Here is a 22496-nt window from a genome sequence, read left to right as displayed (position 1 = left end):
GACATGGCATCAGTGTTAAAGGCTTAAAAATTTTCAACCTCTAAGACTTAATAGAAATCTAAATTTCTAATTTAGATTTATTCAATGGCCATTCAAGAATTTATAACTTAAGATATCACCAGTTTCCTTGAGCAAATCCTTAATTGTTAGTAAAGACAATTTTATGCATTAGTATGAAATTAAAAGGTTATTGAGATGAGTAGCAAGATGTATCATCAAAGTGCCAGAAGAGTTGCTAATATCTCATTTGAAATGTAGATTTTATTTTTAATTTTGACTTAAACAGTTTGGCTTTATGGAGAGCTCTTCTTGGTTGGCATAAGGAATTATTCCAGACAGATAATTCTTTGACTATTGTAAGAGGATGATATTTAGAGCTGTATTTATTAGCTTATCTTGTCTGTTAAACATTTATGAGCTGGTTCTTTATCGTCCAAAATGGCAAGGGAGCAAGAAAGATGAGCTGGAAAAAGATACTATGAGACCTTGTGGACACTGAAGAGATATGATCATGGGTACAGATTCTGTCTCAGGATGCCTTAAATATGTCAAAGCACGTTCTCTTCAGACCCACTCAAAGGCTTGGTAAAGGAATAGGGGGAAAATTAAAGGTATCCAATGAGGCATAAACTGTAGTATGTGAGCAAAAATGGAAAGCTCGTTTCAATCATCCATGTCCTTAATTTCTCAGAATTGTCATTTCAGGAAATGAATATATCTATTAGAGAAAAAATAGGCCCTAAAACATTATCATATTTCAATATTATGGCAGTAATTCAAGGGAGGGGGTCATGTGTGTGTGTGTGTAGTGGCTTGTTCTTTGTCCTAGAGAAAATGAGAAGATTTTCCTTGCAATTACTAATAAGAAATAGCAGTGTCTAGGATAATATTCCTAAATATGAGACAGAAATTTTGCATGTCATTTAACCTACTATTTTGCTTATTTAGTCCTATAACTTTAGATGACATCTTGATGCTAATACATCTTACTATTATTGACCTTCTGAACTGCAGACTCAAGTAGCCAAATATTCTGGATGCCTAAAGTGTATCTCAAAATCAACTTATCAATAAAGGTACTCTGCATAGCCTCTTCCTCAAATTGGCTCCTCTCCCAGTATTCCCCATATTAGTAAATATGCTTTCATCCATCTGGTTTTTTAAGCAAAACATTTTGGGTCATCACTAACTCTTCTTTCTTCCACATCACATCAAATCCGCCATCAATTTAAAATGTATCTCATAGTCAGCTATGTCTCACTATCTCCACTAGTACTGCCTAGTCCAAGCATTAATTTCTGCCTTAAAATATCCTCTTAATTGGTATCTTTGCTCTACACTGGCTGACTTCAGACTCTTCTCCATTCTGCAGCCAGATTATTTCTATCAAAACATAATCTAATTATATCAGATCCCTATTCAAAACCTTCCAATGGCTCACATCACACCTATATAAATAAAATCCTTACAAAAATATAAAAACACACTTATAAAAATATAAAGAGTAAAATGTCTTTCCATGGCCTACAAGGCATTGCAGTATTTGGTCCTGATACTAAAGAGAGTTTAGGGGAACACACAAAATCTAAAAAATAACATGTAAAATTTCTTTGTCATACTTATAATACATTTCTGTCTTTAATTAGCTTTTGAATTTACTGCTACAGTGGTCCCCAGAATGCAAGAAGCCCAGCAGGGTTCAGAAACTCATCTCCATAAGAAAACATTACAATTTCATTCGTATTTATTTTGTATTTCAATGTAATGTATGTAGTTAGAAATGCATCACATAGTATGAATGAAGTTAATCTATACATAAATATGAGTATTTTGTGGATACTTGCTCAAAATCATTTTTATTGCTATGGTGTATGTCTAAAAATGTTAGATACCACTGCATTCGAGAGAATTTTCTTTCAGCACCCAAAGGAGAGAAATAATGAACATACTTTAATAGTCTTTAAATATTTTAAATACAAGTTAGTGACTGTGTGTAAACTATGGCGAACACTTTTACTTTTAATAAGGTAACAATAATCCTTTCAGAATTAATATCTTTTTTTCTAAATTTCCTTGAAACTTCAACAGTCATGGCACTAATCTAAATTCAAGTTTTTCAATTTGCTTCTGTTAAAGCTGAGGCAGCAGGATATTGAGATCGGGAGTACTTGAATTTCCAGTCCATGCTTTTAATCACTATCTTTTGAAAAGCAAGAGCAACTGCTTGTTTCCCTTTAATGTTTCATTAGCTTCTTTTTCACTCCTGGCATTGCCAGGCATAGAACGGAGAATAGGTTACTTGGACACAAGATAGTGGCAGGTGGAGATAGGGACATTTTTTATGTCTGCTCCTATAATTCCTCTTTTACCACAGATGTTGATCTGATTTTTATTTTCTCTTAAAATATTAAACTGGCACTATCCTAATGAATTTTTAAAAATGAAGAAAAATTGGATAACATATTGCTTAGCAAAGGTTCTAGATATGAATACTGAAAGCAAAGTCCTCCAGACAACTGGTAAGAGGAGCCCTAAAAGCAAATTTTCTCACTAACCTCACCCTATTCTTAGGGGTTCTTTGGCAATCACAAATAGGCTTTTCCTCTGTAGCCTTTCTGCCCAGCCTGCTGAAAACAAAACCACAAAGCTGTCAGATCTCCAGGAGGGAACCTCAAAAGACTGACCAATGCCATAATGGAGTCAGTCAACCAATTTTACTTGAATTTGGTTTTATTTCTTCATGGCTCACTATTTTCTTCCCACTGACACCAGGTAGGATGCAATGAGGCTAATAAAGTGAATTAGAAGTTAAGATAAATATACTATATATTAAATTCATTCTTCTTTTATAATCATCTTCTTGTTAACAGTCAAAACATGTAAAGAATTATAATCTTCCTTTTCATGACTGACTTATAAGATAAAAAGTTGCTCTTGGATAAGAACAAAGTCTTAAAAACTGACTACTTTTTTTTTTTTAATAGAGAGAACACTTCACTAGAGACAGTAAGTGTAGTAATATAAAGCCTGTGTGTTTTTTTCTAAATATGTTTGTTTTAAAATCTACTTTATTAGTGGTTAACTGAAGTCTATTATTTTTATCATTATGGTGACATTAAAAGTCAGTAGATAGTATAATATTACTACATGCTTTTTGTGGTCTAGTAATACAATGATTCTAGAAATAATGAGATGAGTTGCTCATTAAAGAGAACAAGAGAAGGAGGAAGAGGGGGTGAGGGGAGGGAAGGGGAAGGAGGAGGAAAAGGGGGCAAGTAGGAGGAAGAAGGGGGAGGAAGGGAAGGAAAAGGAGGGAGAAAGGAAGGAAAGAAAGAAAAAGAGGAAAGGAAAGAAAGAGAAAAATGAAAAAGGGAAAAAAGAAAAGGAAAAACATAGGAAAAACACAAAGACTATGGATTCAAAATTGCAGTGTTTCCATTGTTACACAATGGAAGTGTGATTTTAATAATCACTTTAAAAAGTCTAATCTTCAGAGGTCATGAGATTGTTCATTTTGCAAAGAGAACCTGGAAGAAAGGATAGCACATACTGTTGGCCTCTTCTACCAGTACCCCATTTGTGAGATTTATTTATTATTGAGATGAGGACAGTTTTTGAAGGTTCTAGAAAGGGACCAAACCACTCACGGTATGATGAAAGAAAAAGTATCCTTTCTCAAGAAAGATCACTATTTTGATGGAAAGCTTGAATATTATGAAAGAATACTCACTTTCTTTCTAAACCTGAATATGGAGCACCTGGGTGGTTCAGTCGGTTAAATGCCCAATTCTTGAACTTGGCTCAGGTCATGATCTCATGGTTTGTGGGATCGAGCCCCGCATTGGGCTCTGAGCTGAGAGCACAGGACCTGTTTGGGATTCTCTCTCTCTGCCTCTCTCTCTGCTCCTCCCACTCCCTCCCTAAAATAAATAAATAAACTTAAAAAATAATAAAAAATGAACCCGAGTATCACATCACTTACCCACTAGAATGTCCCTACACACGATCCATAAAAATCTGTACAGTGTAGCCCCAAGGTCATTTCTTCCAGCTTCCTTTTCTCCTGTCACTCTTACCCTGCTCTCTTTTGTTCTTTCCATATATGCCTTAAGCTCATTAGCGCATTAGCTTCCTGGCAACATGGAACACCTTTTCCTTCATTGATAATCAAAATTCTACATGCTTTGTACAGCTCGAAAGTCACATTGTCCTTGTGGACTTTTCTGATTCTTTCAGGTCCTGGCAACCTCCTTTTTGTATATTTCCATTCCTTTTCAAAATAGTACTCATCAAACTTTATCCAAATTATCTGTATTGTATGTTTATTTCTTTCACCAGCCTGTGTAGACTACACCTTTGTCTTCTTATTTCTCTCACACACTAACAATATTAAATAGGTGCTTATTTCTGCTCATTTTTAATAACTTTTTAATGTTTATTTATTTTTGAGAGAAGAGACAGAGGGGAGGGATGGAGAGAGAGGGAGACACAGAATCCAAAGGAAGCTCCAGGCTCTGAGCTGTCAGCACAGAGCCTGACGTGGGGCTCCAACTCACGAACTGTAAGACCACAACCAAAGTCGGATGCTGAACTGACTGAGCCATTCAGGTGCCCCTAATAGGTGCTTATTGAATGAATCAAGGAGCCTGAAGCTTTGATGTGAGCCTGGGACTCTGAAAGGTACATATATCTCTGTAATTACATAAACGTATTCAACCCTGGAAGTTGATGGACTACAGTTATTGCTGCCGAGATCGCTTTTCCTGCAAGAAATAGATTTTTCCCAAGTTATATTACTCTTTTGACAGTCCTCTAAGAGAGACAGCAAGATGTACTGCGAAAAGAGTGAGGGTTTTGGAACCCGACTTCCTGAATTAAACCTGCAGTTATGCAACTCTCAAGCTGCATGAGACTAGATTAGTTAACTTTTTAGAGATGGTTTCCTTATTTAGAAAATCGAGATGATAACAGCTTCCACTTCATATGGTTGTTGGGAAGATTAAATGAGTTAATACATGTAAATCAGGGACACCTGAGTGGCTCAGTCAGTGAAGCTTCCAACTCTTCTGATTTCTACTCAGGTTATGATTTTATGATTTTATGGTTCGTGAGTTCCAGCCCTGCATCTGGCTCTGTGCTGATAGCATGGAGCCTGCTTGGGATCCTCTGTCTCTTCTCTCTCTCTCTCTCTCTCTCTCTTTCTCTCTCTCTCTCTGAAAATAAATAAATAAACTTTAAAAGAAAATACATGTAAATTATTTAGAATATTAAATACAGTAAACATTGAAGAAGTGGTAGCTATTTATTATGAAGAGAAGAAAGAGCTTTGTTGTATTAAAAATAATGGGTTTCAATTCCTGAGTGGGTATTGAAGATGGCTTGGATATCACAGGAATTCTACAGATTTTACCCTCACATCTCAGATTTAGATTTGTATTTCTTAGGAAATTATTGCTAGGTATGTTTTTCTAATTTCAGGCAGACATTAATGTAACTAGTTTGGCAAGCTAAGATAAAATATTACTTTAAGTCAAATTTGCATAAACATTATAAAACACTTTAGGTACATGTTGTTCCCCATAAAAATTACAAAGTTATCTGTGTGTGCTTAAACAAACAAGCAGTGATCAAACATACAGAACTGTTCTCAATTGCACATTAACATTTGAAATCTTTGGCTAAAATCACTTCTAAAGCTCACAAAAACATCTATCCAGGAATATACAGTGGTTAACAATCAAATGGTTTAGTGCTTTCTATGCCGCTCATATCATCCCTGTACCCTCCACCCCAACATAAATGTTGCTAGACTCATGGAGCTAATGTGGAGGGGATCCTGGGTGGTGTAAGGACAGGACATAGAGTCGGAGGAAGGAGACACATGGTGAACACATAAATCAACAGGATAGCTGCAGAGAGTAGTAGATGCCATGAAAAAATAAGACAGGTAAGTGATTGACAGTTACTGGATAAAAGGCAGGCAACCATCTTCTGAGGAGGTGACTTTTGATATGAGACATGAAAAGCAGAAGAAATTAGGCTTACAAATTTGTGGAAGCAGCATATTCAAAGCAAAGTGCCAGAAACATAAAAGTTCTGAGGGACAAACAGTCTTGGCATATTTAGACTTTCCAGAAATAAGGCTGGTGTGGTTGGAATGTAGTAGGTGAAGGTCAGAATGGAATGTGATCAGTGCAGAGGAGATGACCAGGTCATGACCCAGAGTTTGAATTTTATTCTAAGATTAAATGAGGTGCCATTGGAGGGCTTTAAGAATGGCTGTGACATGGTTTGCATTTAACAATATTCTGACTGCTCTAGGAATAATGGATTCTGTGTGGCCAGATGGTAGCAGAAAGAGAATGGATCCCATGTCTTGTAATCTCACTATGGAAATGGAAAGGAAAAAATGACTGGTTGGGATATACTTTGGAAGCAGAGTTGACAGTACTTACTGATGGATTTATTCATTCAACAGGAACAGGACCTACTATGGGCACATCTTGTAAGAGGAATGTGTTCTGATGTTACTGGGAGTTTGCCTGCTCACTAGAAAGTCATTTCCAAAACCATAATAATTCAGCCAATGACTCCTTGCCTTGTAAGTCACTACGGCTGCGCTTGTTCACAGATGGGCTGCTTCTTCAAAATAATCTAAATCACTAAAGATTCAAGAGTCATTATATGCTATAGCACATACCTTTTAAAGATGCATTTGGCAAAAGATAGGATAAAAGCTGCTTCCAGTTTGGGGCAATGTGATGTGTTTAAGTTTCTTTTTTATTTCTCTAAATAGCTCATAATTCCTAAACTCTGTGTTTATGAGCGTAACATCTCAGCCCATGTAGAAAGCTCTGCTATATAGATTTGATTGCTTGAGCAAGTTGTTTAAGTGAACTACAGAATGGACTTCTGAAAAGAAATTTCGGGAGGATGGCAATTTTCAAGTCACATCTTTTATTCACATTTGATTTGAATGTGTACCTGTGTGTGAAAGAGAATTTAAGTGGATATAATAACAGCTTCAAGAAGGAGCAAAATTCCACTACTTACACTTTATACTTTGAATGTCATTATTGGATACCTTAAATTGTGTTAAAAGTGACAATTATAAATCAGGAAAACACTTCATGCTTGGAATCTTTTACATTGTTTAAGCTGGTAATTTTCATACAGTTCTAAAGGATGTTGGCAGTTGTGAACTTGCCATTTACAAGAACATGACCTTTTCTTTACTTCTAAATTTCTTGGCTCCTTCTCTGGTTTTAGTTAATGTTTCCACAGAGGTAATTGAATGCTGACTGTTCTGTTAGGTGTGAAGTTCAATGGAGACAGATCTATAGGATCAATGATTGTAGACATGAAGAGCATCCTTTCCCTTTGTGATAAGTAATGAAATCCAGCCTAGAGTTTTCTATTTAGTTTGTGAGATTGGGTTTCCTTATTTCTACTGAGTTCAACACATTCATCTAAATTAGCTATAATTATGTAAAAATTGGGAAGGTCTTCCATTTTTCATATAATTAATTTTTATGTGCTAAACACAGAGATTGCTATAAATCTATTTATTACTCATTTGAGCAAAACTTCCACAATGGTCAGTGTTCACTATAAAGTATTAACAAAGTCTGGACCTAGTGTTCCCAGCAAACCTCTCTATTGTTAATAATAATAATAAAAGACCTTAAGATCAGCAACACTGACCACAAAAACAAAACCTTTTGACAAAAACATCTGAGGTACTTCTGTAGACACCTAAACCAAATTTACAAAGCAGTCTTGACTGGCCAAACAAGTCTTGACTGGCTGCATTTGATGACTCAATTTGTTTCACTGGAATAAAGAATAATGATAGAAATTTTATCATTTAAAAATAGCTCAGAAAGCACAATAAAATAACACAACCAAGGACATTTTCAGAAGCAAAACACATAATGAACTGAAAGCCTTTGTAAAAGAGAGTGTCTTTATCCCATGATTTATGTGTTCCAGCAGGGAGAAACAATCAAACAAAATTCAAACTGTAAATAAACTCAGAGTTTATGGGCTGCTAACACATCTCAAGTATCATTTGATAATAAAAATGATATATGCTTCTACTTTTTCAAATAAGAATTCTATCCAAATTATTTACTTTTTCTCTGAAAAATCAAAGCACTTACTTTTTACCACATTTCATACTATCTGTGTAAAACAAATAGTAAGGGGACTAACATTATTCCCCCCGTTTTACAAATGGAGAAATTCTGAAGCATTAAGGAATATTATATGGCTTTTTTCTTATTTTTAATAAAAATAAATAAAATAAAACAAGATTGTTTGAGTTTCGGTCACTTTGATACGTTCCATTCCTGTGGCCCATCTGATTTGATGAAAGAGAAAGGGATGGCTTTCCATTTATTTCTTCTTTCCACCCTTGACTCCTTCCCTCATTTTCCCTTCCCTTCCCTTTCTTCCTTTCCTTTCCATATTCCACTCTCCTTTTCTCTTCACCTCTGCTCTCTCTCTGCTTTCCTTACTCCTTCATTCTCCCTTTCTTTTCCTTTTCTTCTGACACAGCTCTAACAACTTGTGTGAAATAGCATGTGAGTAGACACAGACAGTTGGGATGCTATCAATTCCATGTATGCATTTATTCAACAAATACCTATTGAGCCAACACTTCATGCCTGAGGGTGCATATAGCATGGGTGAGGAAGATAATATTCACTAAGTGTAAAGATATCACTGTAAGCAGTATTGTGCATGTGGCTCCATGTGTATACATAGCAGTGCATCCTTTCCTAAACCCATGAGGGGCCCAGGTGAGGAAGAGAAAGTAGAGGTGAAATCTGAGGGATAAAAAGTGAGGTGCAGGTGGGAATACTAGGGATAGAAAAACACTGCCAGCATAAGAAGGGGTATATACTATTGTCCTCTGTATAGGACAGATCCTGTAATGTCAGCTAGAAGTACAGATAAAAATTTATGTTTGATTCTGCCACCCCCTTGCTTAAATCCCTTCCCTTCCTACAACAGAATAATAATATTCAAACTGTCCACATGTCATACAAAACTTTTGTGATCTCACAAGAGTAAGATCTTATGTTACCTTCATCTTGTGCTCCTGCAAACCCCAGACATTTACAGATCCCAAACTTGCAATGATGGCTTTACCTCGCTAACTTTAGCTCTTCTCTCTGACTGGAAAACTGCCACTGCAAACTGTGACTCCACAACCCCATCATGTTACCTCATTTGTGTGATGAATCCCTACTATCGCTCAGCTCACTCAAATATCAACTCCTCTGAACAGCATTCCTATACCTTCCTTGACTGAGTTATGCACATGCGTGAATATTCACATGTTAGAACTATTTTATACCGAACTCATCAGGATGATCTCCTTAAAAAAATTTAATCATTGAGGAGGGCACCTGTTGGGATGAGCACTGGGTATTGTATGGAAACCAATTTGACAATAAATTTCATATAAAATAATAAAAAATAAAATAAAATAAAATAAAATAAAGTAATCAGATCAATAAAGAAATAAAAAGATTGAGACACAAATAGCAGGGGGGGCGGGTTGCCCTCCCAGCAATAGATGACACTGTAACAATTCGTTATAAATGAAGCCCGAGATTTCCAATTATTTTTAACAATAATTTTTACATTTAAGATTAGGTAAACCTCAAATAAAAATTTAACAAATAAATGTCAACTCAACCTAACTTCAGTGATAGAAACTTTTTGGCCTGCTGATAAGACTGTAGGGATAGAAATTGTAAGACTTTTTCCTTTTGGGACACCTGGGTGGTTCAGTAGGTTAGGCACCGGACTTTGGCTCAGGTCATGATCTCAGGGTTCATGAACTCGAGCCCTGCGTGGGCTCTGTGCTGACAGCTTGGAGCCTGGAGCCTGCTTCGGATTCTGTGTCTCCCTCTCTCTCTCTCTCTGTCCTTTCCCTGTTCGTGCTCTGTCTCTCTCTCTCTCAAGAATAAACATTAATTTTTTTAAATATGACTTTTTCCTTTCAATTCCTCAATGGATACCAGCAAGTTAAGTATTTACCTAAATACTCCTTATTAGATCAGCATATAGCCATTAATTAAAGAAAAATAAGACTAAATAATTTGGGTCTCCAGAAATAAAAAAAACATGAAAATATCAACATGTTTTAGAAAAGAGCTCATATTTTTATTTTCACATTATCTGACTCCTCAGAGTAGCCAGGGGAATGAAGTAGGAATAAACAAAGTGAAATAAAGTGATACAAATGGTCTTTCTGCTTCACTGTACTTCAAAATTAGAAAAAAAAACTATGAAGAAAAAGAAATAAGATATATGAAATACTTAGGTGTTACATAATTTGTGGAAAAGATGATAAAATCAAGATGATAAAATTTTCAATTTTAATTTTGTAGAGTCTCACAAAACCCACTTACTTTCCTACTATCCCACCAACCCACTAAGCCATATAAACAGTGAGGCAGAGAGGTTTTATTTTTTTCTTATTACCACGAATTCACTGATTTTGCTCCCACACTATCCCTGAATGTCAAGAGCATTATGCTCCTAACGCTTATATATTACAAGCTTCAACATAGAGGGAAAAAAGGGTTTATCTATTGACTAACATCCACATAAACAGGAGGTTGTATTTTTTGCTGTTGAAAATTTATTTATGTTAAAGAGCTATTCTACCTCCTTTCATAAAATGCTTTGGGGAAACTAAATTATCCAGTTATGCTAGATGAAATAGACTTCCCCAATAAAATATTGTTGTTTCCATTTATTTTTCTAGGGGAACAAAATTGAAAAAAAACAATGCAATTTTATGGATTTGTTCATGGTCTAGAAATATATAGGAATGTAAATTATGTTCCATCAGGATCTGTAGCAACCATTGCATTAGAAAGAAACATGTCTACACAATAATAGCAATCTTCCTCTTATTTGGTGAAACTAAGAGAGTTCAGGTTTAGGTGACAAAAATATTCTGGCATGCTTTACATTCTGAACAACTAATTTCTATGTAAATCCTACTGTGGAAAATTAAACAAAAGCTGCACTACCTCCCAAAGTAGGAAAGAGCAATATTTCTTCACATTCTCTAGATCCCTGTACTAACTCTGATCCTGAATTTCAGTGTGAACAGAAAGAATAATATCATACATAGTGAGGCCACAGATCTTAGCTGACTCCAGATTTTACAAAGTCCCTGCTGTGAGTGTGAATCACTTCAGAAGGGCTGATTTATGTCCTTTTATAAAGGTTAGTCCTGCAAATCTTTAAGGAAAAAAAAAAACCAGATAAAGGAAAAAAAGAGGTGACTGTAGATCTTTCTGTGAGTGGAAATAGAATTTTCCACAATCTATATTCTCTACAGGGGTCCATTCTTCTCACAGTTGGTGGCTCTTCTTCCAGGCTCTATGCCCCACAGTTCCCAGTAACACTAATTGCTTCAAAATCCTGCCCAGATAAACGGCAGATTTCACTATAGTAGAGCAGTTATAAGTCAATTTATTTATTTATTTTTAAAATACACAGTGCTGAAACACATGTAAAAAATCTCCTGTGACCCCGAGACAGAAATATTAACATATTATTTTGGAGAGAAATATATTTTGATGGAAAATATAATTGCTTGTTCTACATGAAATATTATCTGGTTGTTACAATTCTCTCTAAAGCACGGCATTTATAGGAAATCAAAATCAAGATCGTAAAAGAATACTCGGATGCCTTGATAACAGTAATCGGTAATTCTTTATAATCTGCTCTAAAATAGACTTGGGATGTTTCCTGCATTTTATATTGTGCTGCACATAAAATATGCTTCTGTTTGTTATCTTACATATCTGATTCTATATTATTTCAGCACTAAGGAACTTAAAGTTTGGTTCAGGCTATTCATGTTGATGTTGTTCTATGCCTTACATCTGTCTTTTCTCTACTTTGTCTTAAGAGCCAGCACTAATCCAAAATGCACTGCACCTGCTATTAGATTCCAGGAACTTGGAGATTGATATACACGAAGAAGGAAAGCTCATTAAGCAGCCCAGGTGTATGAAAGTTCAGCAGACAGCACATGGAGAAGTATATCATTGCAGTTCCATTATACTCTACTGTCAATTTCAAGTACACCGCTCTTTCAGGCACATATTTTTTGTTCACCTGAATTTGCAATTGACCAAAATACAGGCAAGGGTTAGCAAGTCTAGACTCTGCTTTGAACTTTGGAAAAACATAGATTTTCTGGCTCCAGTACTGCCATTTTAAGACATTCTAGAATTTAAACATCTTTAAGCATATCTGTTAAGAAACTTAGAAAATTCTATTTTCATATTGTTCTTTGTGTAACATAAAATTAAAATGAGTTAAAAAATTAAATCCAGTAGAACACACTCATTTCAAGCTTTTATAGTTACTGGTGACACCATCTGATAAGACTCCAGACTTCCTTTATTATTGTCAGCTGCTGCATATTTTATAGGTTAGTGTCTCAGCTTGAATGATGGTGGGTTACCTGGTATAAGCTGTTTCACCTCATACATGATTAAATTATATTTCTTCCTGTCTGAACAAAGATTATATTGAAAATACAGGAAGGATTCGGCACCAGGGAAATACATGTTAGTATTTGACAAGTGTGGAGCAGTGCAGGAAACTATCAATATGTGATGAGGTCATGATAGAATCTAAGAAAAATAAGAGGAAGTTATCTGAATGTTAAGTGAACAGATACCTAGCTATTCTTTTGAAATGCCATTCAAATTGCCCTCATATCATTTAGTTTTCAACTGTTAGATTAATTTGGGCAAAACAAATTGGTATTCAAGGATATGAAGAAACCCTGTTCTTTGCTGTTTCCTGAATCAAAAGTTTCACACAACAGTACTGTTACACAATAGTAACAGGAGTTCATATGTGAGTCAAGATGTAAAAATATATTCCAATTTGTATTTTCTATTTTATGGTAGATTAGAAAATAGTGACATATTTTATTTTGTTTTATTTATTTTTATTTTTACAATATTTATTTTTTTTTATTTTGAGAGAGAGAGAGCGAGAGTGAGAGAGAGAGAGAGAGAGAGAGCAAGAGCAGGAGCAGGTGAGGGGCAGAGAGAATCCCAAGCAGACTCCATGCCCAGCATGGAGCCAGATGCAGGGCTCGATCTCATGATGCAGGGCTTGATCTCATGAACTGTGAGATCATGACTTGAGCCAAAATCAAGAATCAGATGCTTAATCTACTGAGCCACCCAGTTGCCCCTATTTTTATTTTTTTAAGTTTATTTTTTTTTTAGTAATCTCTACATACAACATGGGGCTCAAACTCATGACCATAAGATCAAGAGTTGCATGCTTCTTCCAACTGAGTCAGCCAAGTGCCCCAGAAAATAATCACATTATTTTAAAACATGTATAGAAGCAGGATGCCAGCTAGAGTCACAATTTATAAAACTGTTGAAAATGCATAAAGAAAAAAAAACATCAGAGACTTTTGAGTACAGAAATGATACAGATCTATTCTAGAGGGGACAATACAAAATAATGCAAATTTCTAAGTTGGACAAAGAACAAAACTGCCTTGATCTTGATGTAGTTTGTGCTGCCTCATCCCTTTGTAATATACCAGTTTTTTTTAATTAAATATATTTAACAAACAATGTTACATTAGTTTCAGGTGTATACATAGTGATTGTATAAGTCTATATGCATTTTTATTTTATTTTATTTTATTTTATTTTATCTTATTTTATTTTTATTTGAGAGAGAGAGCATGAGCAGGGGAAAGGGGCAAAGGGAGGGAGAGAGAGAGAATCTTAAGCATGCTCCATGCTTAGTGCAGAGCCTGACACAGGGCTCGATCCCACGACCCTGGGGTCATGATACGAGTCAATATCAAGAGTCAGACTGTCAACCAACTGAGCCACCCAGTTGCCCCAACAAGTCTCTAGGCTATACTGTGCTCACCACAAGTGTAGCTACAATCTGTCACCATACTATGCTATTACCATACCATTGACTATATCCCCTATGCTGTGCCTTCCATCTCCATGACTTATTAATTCCATAACTGGAAGTCTGTGCCCTCCCCTTCCCTCACACTGCCTTCCCACTCCCCTTCCCACTCCCCTTCACCCCCTTTGTCCACCCCCTATCCTCCCTACCCCCTGGCAACACCAATTTGTCCTCTGTATTTATGGGTCTGTTTCTGCAGAAAGGTTTGTGCCTTTTTGACTGCAGAGCAGAGTTGTAGAAGTTATAAACCAGAAAAAAAAATACGTGGAACTTTTCAAGGTTATTTAATCCAGTCCCCTTCCTTTAGGCAGATGAACTCCCAAGGCAATAAGAAAGAACTATATAGTTGTTGATTCTATTTTAAAGTACTCTAGAGAGGGAGATTCCAGGACATTCCCTCATATACTTTTTCCAGCTTTTATTAGCCTCATAGTATGTTTACATACAAATGAATCCAGAAACTACCAATCTATTCAGAATAATTCTGCTAAATCTGTCAGTAATATTTCTTTCAGTATACTGATGATGGAAAATTTTTTTCTTGTCAATACATTTCCATTAATACATCTACTACTGAATTTCTTCCCATTTTATCTCATTCTTTTATGTGTATGCATGTTGATAAGTTACTCTTTCTTCTTTTCCTCTGACCTTACAATCATAGAGTATAACCAAGTTTATAATGCTGGTTTGTAATATTTAAAATTAAACCCACTTTATATTTTTTAATGTTTTACAATGAAAGAGATATACCTAGTGTCTAGCTGAGTAAGAATAGAACCACAGATTTCTAGCATCAAACGAGATACTAAAAGTAATAGATTCCATATTCCTACAACATTTCTGTTAGGGCAATTTCAATGACAAGGAACTTAATATGTCATGATGCAGGCTATAAGATTTTCTGGCAGATTTAATCTAGTCTTATATAATATTTATTCTTATACAATGCTGTAATTATGCCACTATTTTCTTTGAAAATAATTTTTGGGGTTTTCATTATTTCCTGTTAAATTTTGTCTTGCTAGATTTGGTCTATCATTCCAATGTGCTAAGAAAAACTGGATGTTGATATTATTATCTGGAGTATTTACTCTCACTCCTATCTTTGTGTCATTCTGTCTATATCCCTATCCATCCATTCATCAACATACAAAAAGCCCAATAGGACAAACAAAAATCCATAGATCATTTACAAATTCATTGAGAGAATTACCATACAAGAGAGATATAATATTTGCTAAGTATAGCATTCTTATTATGTGAAAGTATAGATCATCAATTAAAAAATAAATTAAAGCTAGATTGGCCTTTAATCTTTAGAGTTTATACTAATACTAGTGATCACTTATCCTACTTATAAGTTCTCGCAAAATCACTTTTCCATATTACGAGTCAATTGGAACAGTAAGTAGAGGAAGCGATGATTTCTGGGTGATTTCATGGGCTTTGAATGCCTCCTACTAAAAACATATCTTCACAAGGGACTTTGATACCTAAAATAATGCATCTCTTGGGAACTGGTTCTGTTAGAATATAAATATTCTTAGAGTTAGCATATTAAATTCATATCAACTGCATATCTTCACATCAATGAACTTACAGATTTTTTTCTTCAGCATGGTTTTGGTGAAAGAGTAAGGAGATAATGTTACTCTGACAAAGAATTAAGTGATGGCTGGAGAAAAATAATAGATCAAAGGGGAAGGCTGGGTGTCAGTATATTTTCTCTTTTTGTTTTCTTTTTTCCTCACTCTATTCCTGTAAGCCCATTCCTTGCCAGACCTGCTGAACCATCTAACCTGGAATTGTAATTAAACAGTCTGAATATTTCTTTTCTCCATATCAGTGTGAATACTGATCATAGCCCATCACCTGAGATGTTTCTCTATTTGTAATAGGACACATGCAAAAGAAACTTCTAAGCTTACATTCCAAGCTTCTTCATTCATCACTTCCTCCTCTCTTTCTGTGTTGCTCATTTTATTTCATTCACTTTCAGACTGCTTCCCACATTAAATCTTTCATTTGGTGTGATTAATTTATGTGTCAGCTTGACTGGGCCATAGAGTACACAGACAATTGCTCAAATATTATTTTGAGTGTGTCTGTGAGGATGTTTTGAATGAAATTAACAACTGAATTGGTCAACTGAGTAAAGCAGATGGTTCTCTCTAATGTGGATGGACCTCATCCAATCAGTTGAAGACCTGAATAGAACAAAAAAGCTCATCATCCTGTGAGTAAAAGAGAACTCCTTACTGATGGTTTTGAGCTAGAACATTGCTTATTTGTTTGTTGGTTTGTTTTTTTGCCTTCAGATTTGGATTGAAACATTGGTTCTTCCTGGATCTTGATATTGCCAACCTTTGGACTGGAACTACACCATCAGGTCTCCTGATTCTCAGGCCTAAGGTTAATCCTTAGGACTTGTACTAGAACGACATCATTGGTTCTTCTAGGTCTCCAGCTTGCCAATTGCAGATATTGAGACTTATCAAACTACATAATCACATGAGCAAATTCTTTATAATAAATCTCTGTCACCCTACCATCCCTCACCCTACCGGTTCTGTTTCTCTGGAGAACACCGACTAATACGTTTTGTAACTTCTGCCTACACAGGTCTGGAACTAAGGCCCATTTTGATGGGTTCCATCAGATGCTGCCTGCCACCTGGCTCCCTAGATTTCTGAGTAGCATCAACTTAGATTGTTTATGGGTGTACACTATCCATGTTGTGAGCAACATTGTTCTTTAATCTCACATCTTTGTGGGCTGCCATTTGCCAGATACAGGCTTCATATTACCATACTTTATGATGTTCTATATTATTCACACTTTGACCATTGCTCTCTCCTTTACTCATGTATCCTGTTTTGAGTTCACCATTAATTCACAATGATCAAGTAAGCACAGCTGTGAATGGATGCAAAAAGCCTCCTGAAACTTCCCTCCTCTACTGTTCCATTCCACCTGCAATTAAAATCAATCTGTGTGACAGTGACAATCTTGTAAAAGAAGGTTTGCTATAGTTAGTGTTGTTTTGTGAGTTCACAAGTGCTAAAGGCAGAAATACTAGATGCCAAATAGTCCTCTATTTTATTTAAAAGGCCAACTATAACTCTCTGAATGATGCTTTATGAAGGGTACAATACTGAATTCAAAATTAAAAAAAAAGTTTTATATCCATCTTTTTAATGGAAAGTAGACAGGCATTCAGGTAATTTACAGTAGTAGCCATCAGACCTGTTGGCAAGAGTTTTAGGGGAGGCAATCATCAGTGCTCTGATACTTATCCTCTTCCCCCTAAGAAATGGTTAGTGCAAGTCAAGAGTGTAGCCCTGATATGAAAAAGGTAGGAAGAAGTGACCCTTGCCTTTGTGGAGATCAATTCTCAATTAGTGAAGAAAGGAGTAAACAGAAAGGTTTCCCACATCTGCTTTCATTAACATCCATGTGCATACTTCAATTCCAAAAATAATACTTATAGGATATCTTGATATTTTTTTAAGTGTCAATGAGTTTGAATTACACACAAAACGTTGAGGTATCTCAGACTTAGGTCCATTAGCAATACCTCTGAGGCACATTGAAGATTGTCCAGTTCAACTAACTTGTTTTACAGAGGAACAAGCAAGTTCTGAGAAATCGTTTCTTGTGAAAGATCATAGAGCATCCAAGCTGTTCACCCGCTTAATATCACCCAAACACAACAGACCTTTTTAAAATTTTGTTTTGTTTTCAATAACTATGTCATTTGATGAAAAAGTTTTCTTTTTATTATTTTTGATTGATTATTTTGTATAAGGCATTTTAACCCCCACTTCCCTACTCCTTCAATCCAATTTACAGGTTTTCATTTTTACACAATGTAGGTTTATTTAATTTCTTCTGGCATTTAAAATACCTTATAAAATTATTTAAATAATTCATTTTAAACATACCTTCACCACAGACAACTGAGCTGTAGTTTTGTTTAATGCATGAATCTTTTTCTCTGAGTATGAAAATTTCTTACATTAAGCATAGCATATGACATACTGCTTCATACTTTTTGTGTGTACTGAGATGTAAAAGAGGAGATGCTTTTGTAAGACCTCAGAAATGAAATATTTATGGGAGAAAAATAAAAAAGCTGAAATAATTTCAGCATTATCTAGTTATAATATATTCCCACCTTGATATACTTTTACACACAACCAGGAAATAAAACTGTAAAACTTTGAAGGATGAAAGGACACAATTAAAGAAAAAAGGGCCAAACGTTCTACCTTTGATTCCAAATAAACTTAGTGGAGATTTTAAAAATAGGCCTCAGATGACCCTGGTCTGCAAAGATAATACATAGCTACATATTTATTTTTAGTTTTTAATTTTTAAATTTTTATTTATTTATTTTTTCATTTTAGAGAGAGAGAGAGAGAGGGAGAGAGAGAGCACAAGCAGGGAGGGGCAGAGGGGGAGAAAGGATCTCAAGCAAGCTCCAAGCTCAGTGCGGAGCCCAACTAAGGGCTCGATTCCACAACCCTGGGATCATGATCCAAGCCAAAATCAAGAGTCAGACACTCAACCTACTGTGCCACCCAGGTGCTCCTAGCTACATATTTTCAATGCAATTTTACATTGTGATCATTTTTAGAGACTGAATTGTGCATCTACTGATATTTAGAGCAATAAGCAAACTCAATTTATGGACAAAATATACATTCACTGATGATATTGTGAATATTAATTTTGGGCGAGAAAACTGCATTTTATTATGTCTTCACTACAATTCAAGAATAGAAGTCAACATTGAGATGCTATATTACATTGACTTCTTAAATTCAATACATGCTTCTTAATAATTCTGTGTTATTCCTGATTGAAGATCATAAAAATTAAAAATCAAGTTCGAATATTTGGAGATGTAGTCTAATTTCTTTCTAGTAGGGCTAGTATTTACCACCTTTTCTTGTGAAAGGGTTGGCAACGGAAACAAAAGGAAACACATATTTGAAAATCACATGTTATTATAAAAAACATAAATAGAATACATACCGGGTTTAGAAGGATTGTGAGGAAAAGTTCACCTCCTCTGATACTTTTATCCAATTCTTGGGGTCCTCCTGGATATTCTTTGTAGAAAATAGTGTGGGTGAACAACCCACAGGTCTGTCGAGGGAGGACCTGAGGAAAAGGGGAGAAAGAAGAGCACACTGACATGACTTAAGAGCTCCATCACTGTCTCATGACTTCAGAGTCTGCAAACTATCATTTTCTATCGGAGTTCTTTGGTTGCTAAAGCGAAAATCTTACTGTAATCAAGAGCTGGTATTGGTGTAATTATCTAAATATTAAGGGAGTTGCCAGATCAATGCTATGGGACAGATAGGCTAAAACATTTTCGGGAAGTTCTAGAAATCTCACCTACCAGCTGAGTTATGTGAAAAGACTGACAAAAAATAAAAGCCTTCTTAGGATTAATTAATTTAAATATAGAGATTTTCCACATTTACATTTTTCATGGTATTAGGTCACTACTCTCCTTGCTTCTGAAATACAATCTTACATGGTACTCAGGTTCTAAGATTCAATTTTAGTATATGTGCTGCCGAAGCGAGCACTGGTTCTAAGATTCAAAAACAATCCATTTCCATCACTTCTTCCACTTTCATATATTTTGTTTTACTACACTGATTTTAAATTTTAATCACAGTAGTAGTCAAATCATTTAATGACTGCTTCTGGCATATTCTGTGGTTAATTCTGTTATAAATTTGAATGTTCAACACAGAAAGCAAATAAGTAATTTTATTCCAAAAGTTTGTTTTGAATAATAAACTGCTTATAATCTAAAGGAAAATGCATCCAATTGAACAGAGTAACTATAATTTCATATATTCTTTGCTTATAATAGTTTGTATTAAATTCAAACTAAATGAACGCATGTAATATTGGTTAAAATGAATGTTTTTATTTTATGATATGTCAACATGTAACTTAATAAAGGGAAAACAATACTTTCAGTCTGATTCAAAATTACATAAGAGCAATTCTTTCTATACTTCCTGGATTTTTATGAATGTCAATACCACTGTTTTCATTATTAGTAGCTCCATTTTTAAATCTGAGACTTTTTAAATCTAGGATCTAGGTCTTCTAGTACTAGTTGTGGTTAGGCATGTGTTCTAGTGCTTTTTTTTGTTTGTATGTTTTTAGATAGTGATTAAATAAATAATAGATAGATGGATGGATAGATAGATAGTTCTAACAGCAATCTGAATAATGGATTGAGAAAATGTAAATATTTAAAGTAGGGAGAACAGTTTGCTGTTGCTATGATCTAGACAACTGAAAATGAGAATATAACCTGAAGCCCCAGAAATGGGGATGGGCATATTAAATGGACTATTTTATTTCAAAGTGAGGAATACCACCATATCTTTTCCACTCCAATGAATACTTATAAATTCTCATCTAAAATTCATTTGATTCTATTCTCATTTATAGCAACTGATACAGCATTCTTGTATCATATTATTATTTTTTGAATCAACATATCTGGAAAAAATATATATACACCTCAACTTTAGTAGCATGCAAGGAAAAGAAAAAAGAAGAATAAAATAATATCCTAAGATACTCTTAAGTGTCTGAAAGCCAAAGCAAACTGGGTGGATAACTTTCAGATGTTATTTGTTTGATTCTGTTAATAGTGTAGTGACTTGAGAGGCATTTGCTTGATCCATGGACCAACATTTTGCTTGGAAAACTCTCAATATGACCATCTAAACAAACAGACAAGGAGAAACTCCCAGAAGTACAGGGTCCCCAGACAAAACTTCAATTGAGAAACTGCAAGGATGATTCATTTGAAACTCATTTTCAGTATCTTGAGCTTGTTTAGACTTTGCTAAAACCACCCACAGCAAGCCAATAACATGCAAACAACGTGTTAATGGGTGACCTGTCACCACCATGGTATGTTAGGAACTTATGCTATCATGTCACAGAGGTCTGCAGTTATATGTTGTATTTATTCCACATACAGATATTAAGAGCCTTCAATACACATAGCAGTATGTGCTCACCATGATGTTATTGTGAATGAAGCCCTTTCGGTACCGTGCAGGTTTCAAATGTGGATATTCTTCAGTACTGGTGACCTGAATACCCCAGACCTTCTTCCAAGCTTCATATAACTGAATATGAACCGGGTAGACCCCTGAGTGATGTGGTGCCACCGCGTAGCCCATGTTGATAGGGATTCCATGTTCCTAAAAGAAGGCAAGAACATTACATGGAGTGTGGTCAATTGAATTCCATTAAAATTGTTTCCATAAACATTATGTAACATACATTGAATTCTATGCTAAATACAATAAATATAAAAACTAACATGGAGTTTTGCCTTTCAGGAACTCATAATCTTATAGAACTCTGATTCTATCATAGACATAGTAAATACTTTGGCATGTGGTGTGTGGGTGATATTCATTCTGAATTTTGAATACTGAAAGTCTGGGGAGAAGATAGGAAGAGAACATGGTCTTTCCTTAGATAGTTATAGAAAAACAGTGTCACTTGAGCAAGTGCCCAAAGGTGAAAGAGTGTGTGTGTTTATCTGTGTGTGTGTGTGTGTGTGTGTGTGTGTGTGTAATGTTAAAGACAACCAGAAAGGTAAGTCTGAACTATAAAGTAATGAGCCTTTATTATGAACTAAGAGATTTGGAAAAAATTCAATTTAAATAGTGTAGATAAGGAAGCTCTTTGAGAATGGAGGGGCACGATCTGTTCTATGTTTCTGGAAGAAGGATCTAGTGAGAACACATTCAGATGAAGTAAAAGTGGGGAGGAAATGGATTGTAATGGTGCATTTTAAAGGGAACATGGGTGTCCAAGCTAGGTTGAATTTTGGTGGTCCAATGTCATTTCATTTCATTTCATTTCATTTCATTTCATTTCATTTCATTAGTGTTTATTTATTATTGAGAGACAGAGAAAGACAGAGCATGAGCATGGGAGGGGTAGAGAGAGGAGGAGACACAGAATCCAAAGGAGGCTCCAGGCTCTGAGCTGTCAGCACAGAGCCCGATGCAGGGCTCTAACTCATAACCCATGAGATCATGACCTGAACCAAAGTCGGACGCTTAACCGACTGAGCCACCCAGGTGCCCCATGGTGTCCAATTTTAAAAGCCAGGGGGAAAATGTCATATAAGACCCAGTGATGATTTGAAGGGTAAAGGAAAAGCCAAATTAAGGTTTTTTCCTTGGTTTTGGTTCACAGCAGCTCAATTCACTTTTTATGAAACATACACTTTACTATGAAATGCTTGCCCTGGGTAAACAATTGAGTCTAAAGGAAAACAGGTATATATTTAAAATAAGAAAATGAAAAAGTTGTTGAAGAATGACATTAGATTGCAAGGTATATGATATAGATCTGCAGCTTTCTAATTTCTCCTTCTTTATATTTCTCCCTTTATGATTTTCTGCTTT

At 35.3% G+C, this 22496-nt stretch overlaps 1 protein-coding gene across 1 annotated transcript in view; it reads right to left on the bottom strand.

The window, feature by feature from the left end:
- LOC125163264 (bifunctional heparan sulfate N-deacetylase/N-sulfotransferase 4-like) overlaps positions 1–22496 on the bottom strand; it is a 427047-nt gene that overhangs the window by 85145 nt on the left and 319406 nt on the right. The window contains exons 6-7 of the mRNA XM_047854786.1: positions 21087–21272; positions 19054–19182 (exon numbers count right to left, since the gene is read on the bottom strand). Of these exons, the coding sequence (XP_047710742.1) occupies positions 19054–19182; positions 21087–21272 (315 nt within the window). The remainder of the gene's footprint in view (positions 1–19053; positions 19183–21086; positions 21273–22496) is intronic.

This window comes from Prionailurus viverrinus, chromosome B1 (genome assembly GCF_022837055.1).
Source record: "Prionailurus viverrinus isolate Anna chromosome B1, UM_Priviv_1.0, whole genome shotgun sequence".
NCBI lineage: Eukaryota > Metazoa > Chordata > Mammalia > Carnivora > Felidae > Prionailurus > Prionailurus viverrinus.
The sequence above is the reverse complement of the archived record's forward strand: the minus strand, read 5'-3'. Positions and strand labels throughout refer to the sequence as shown.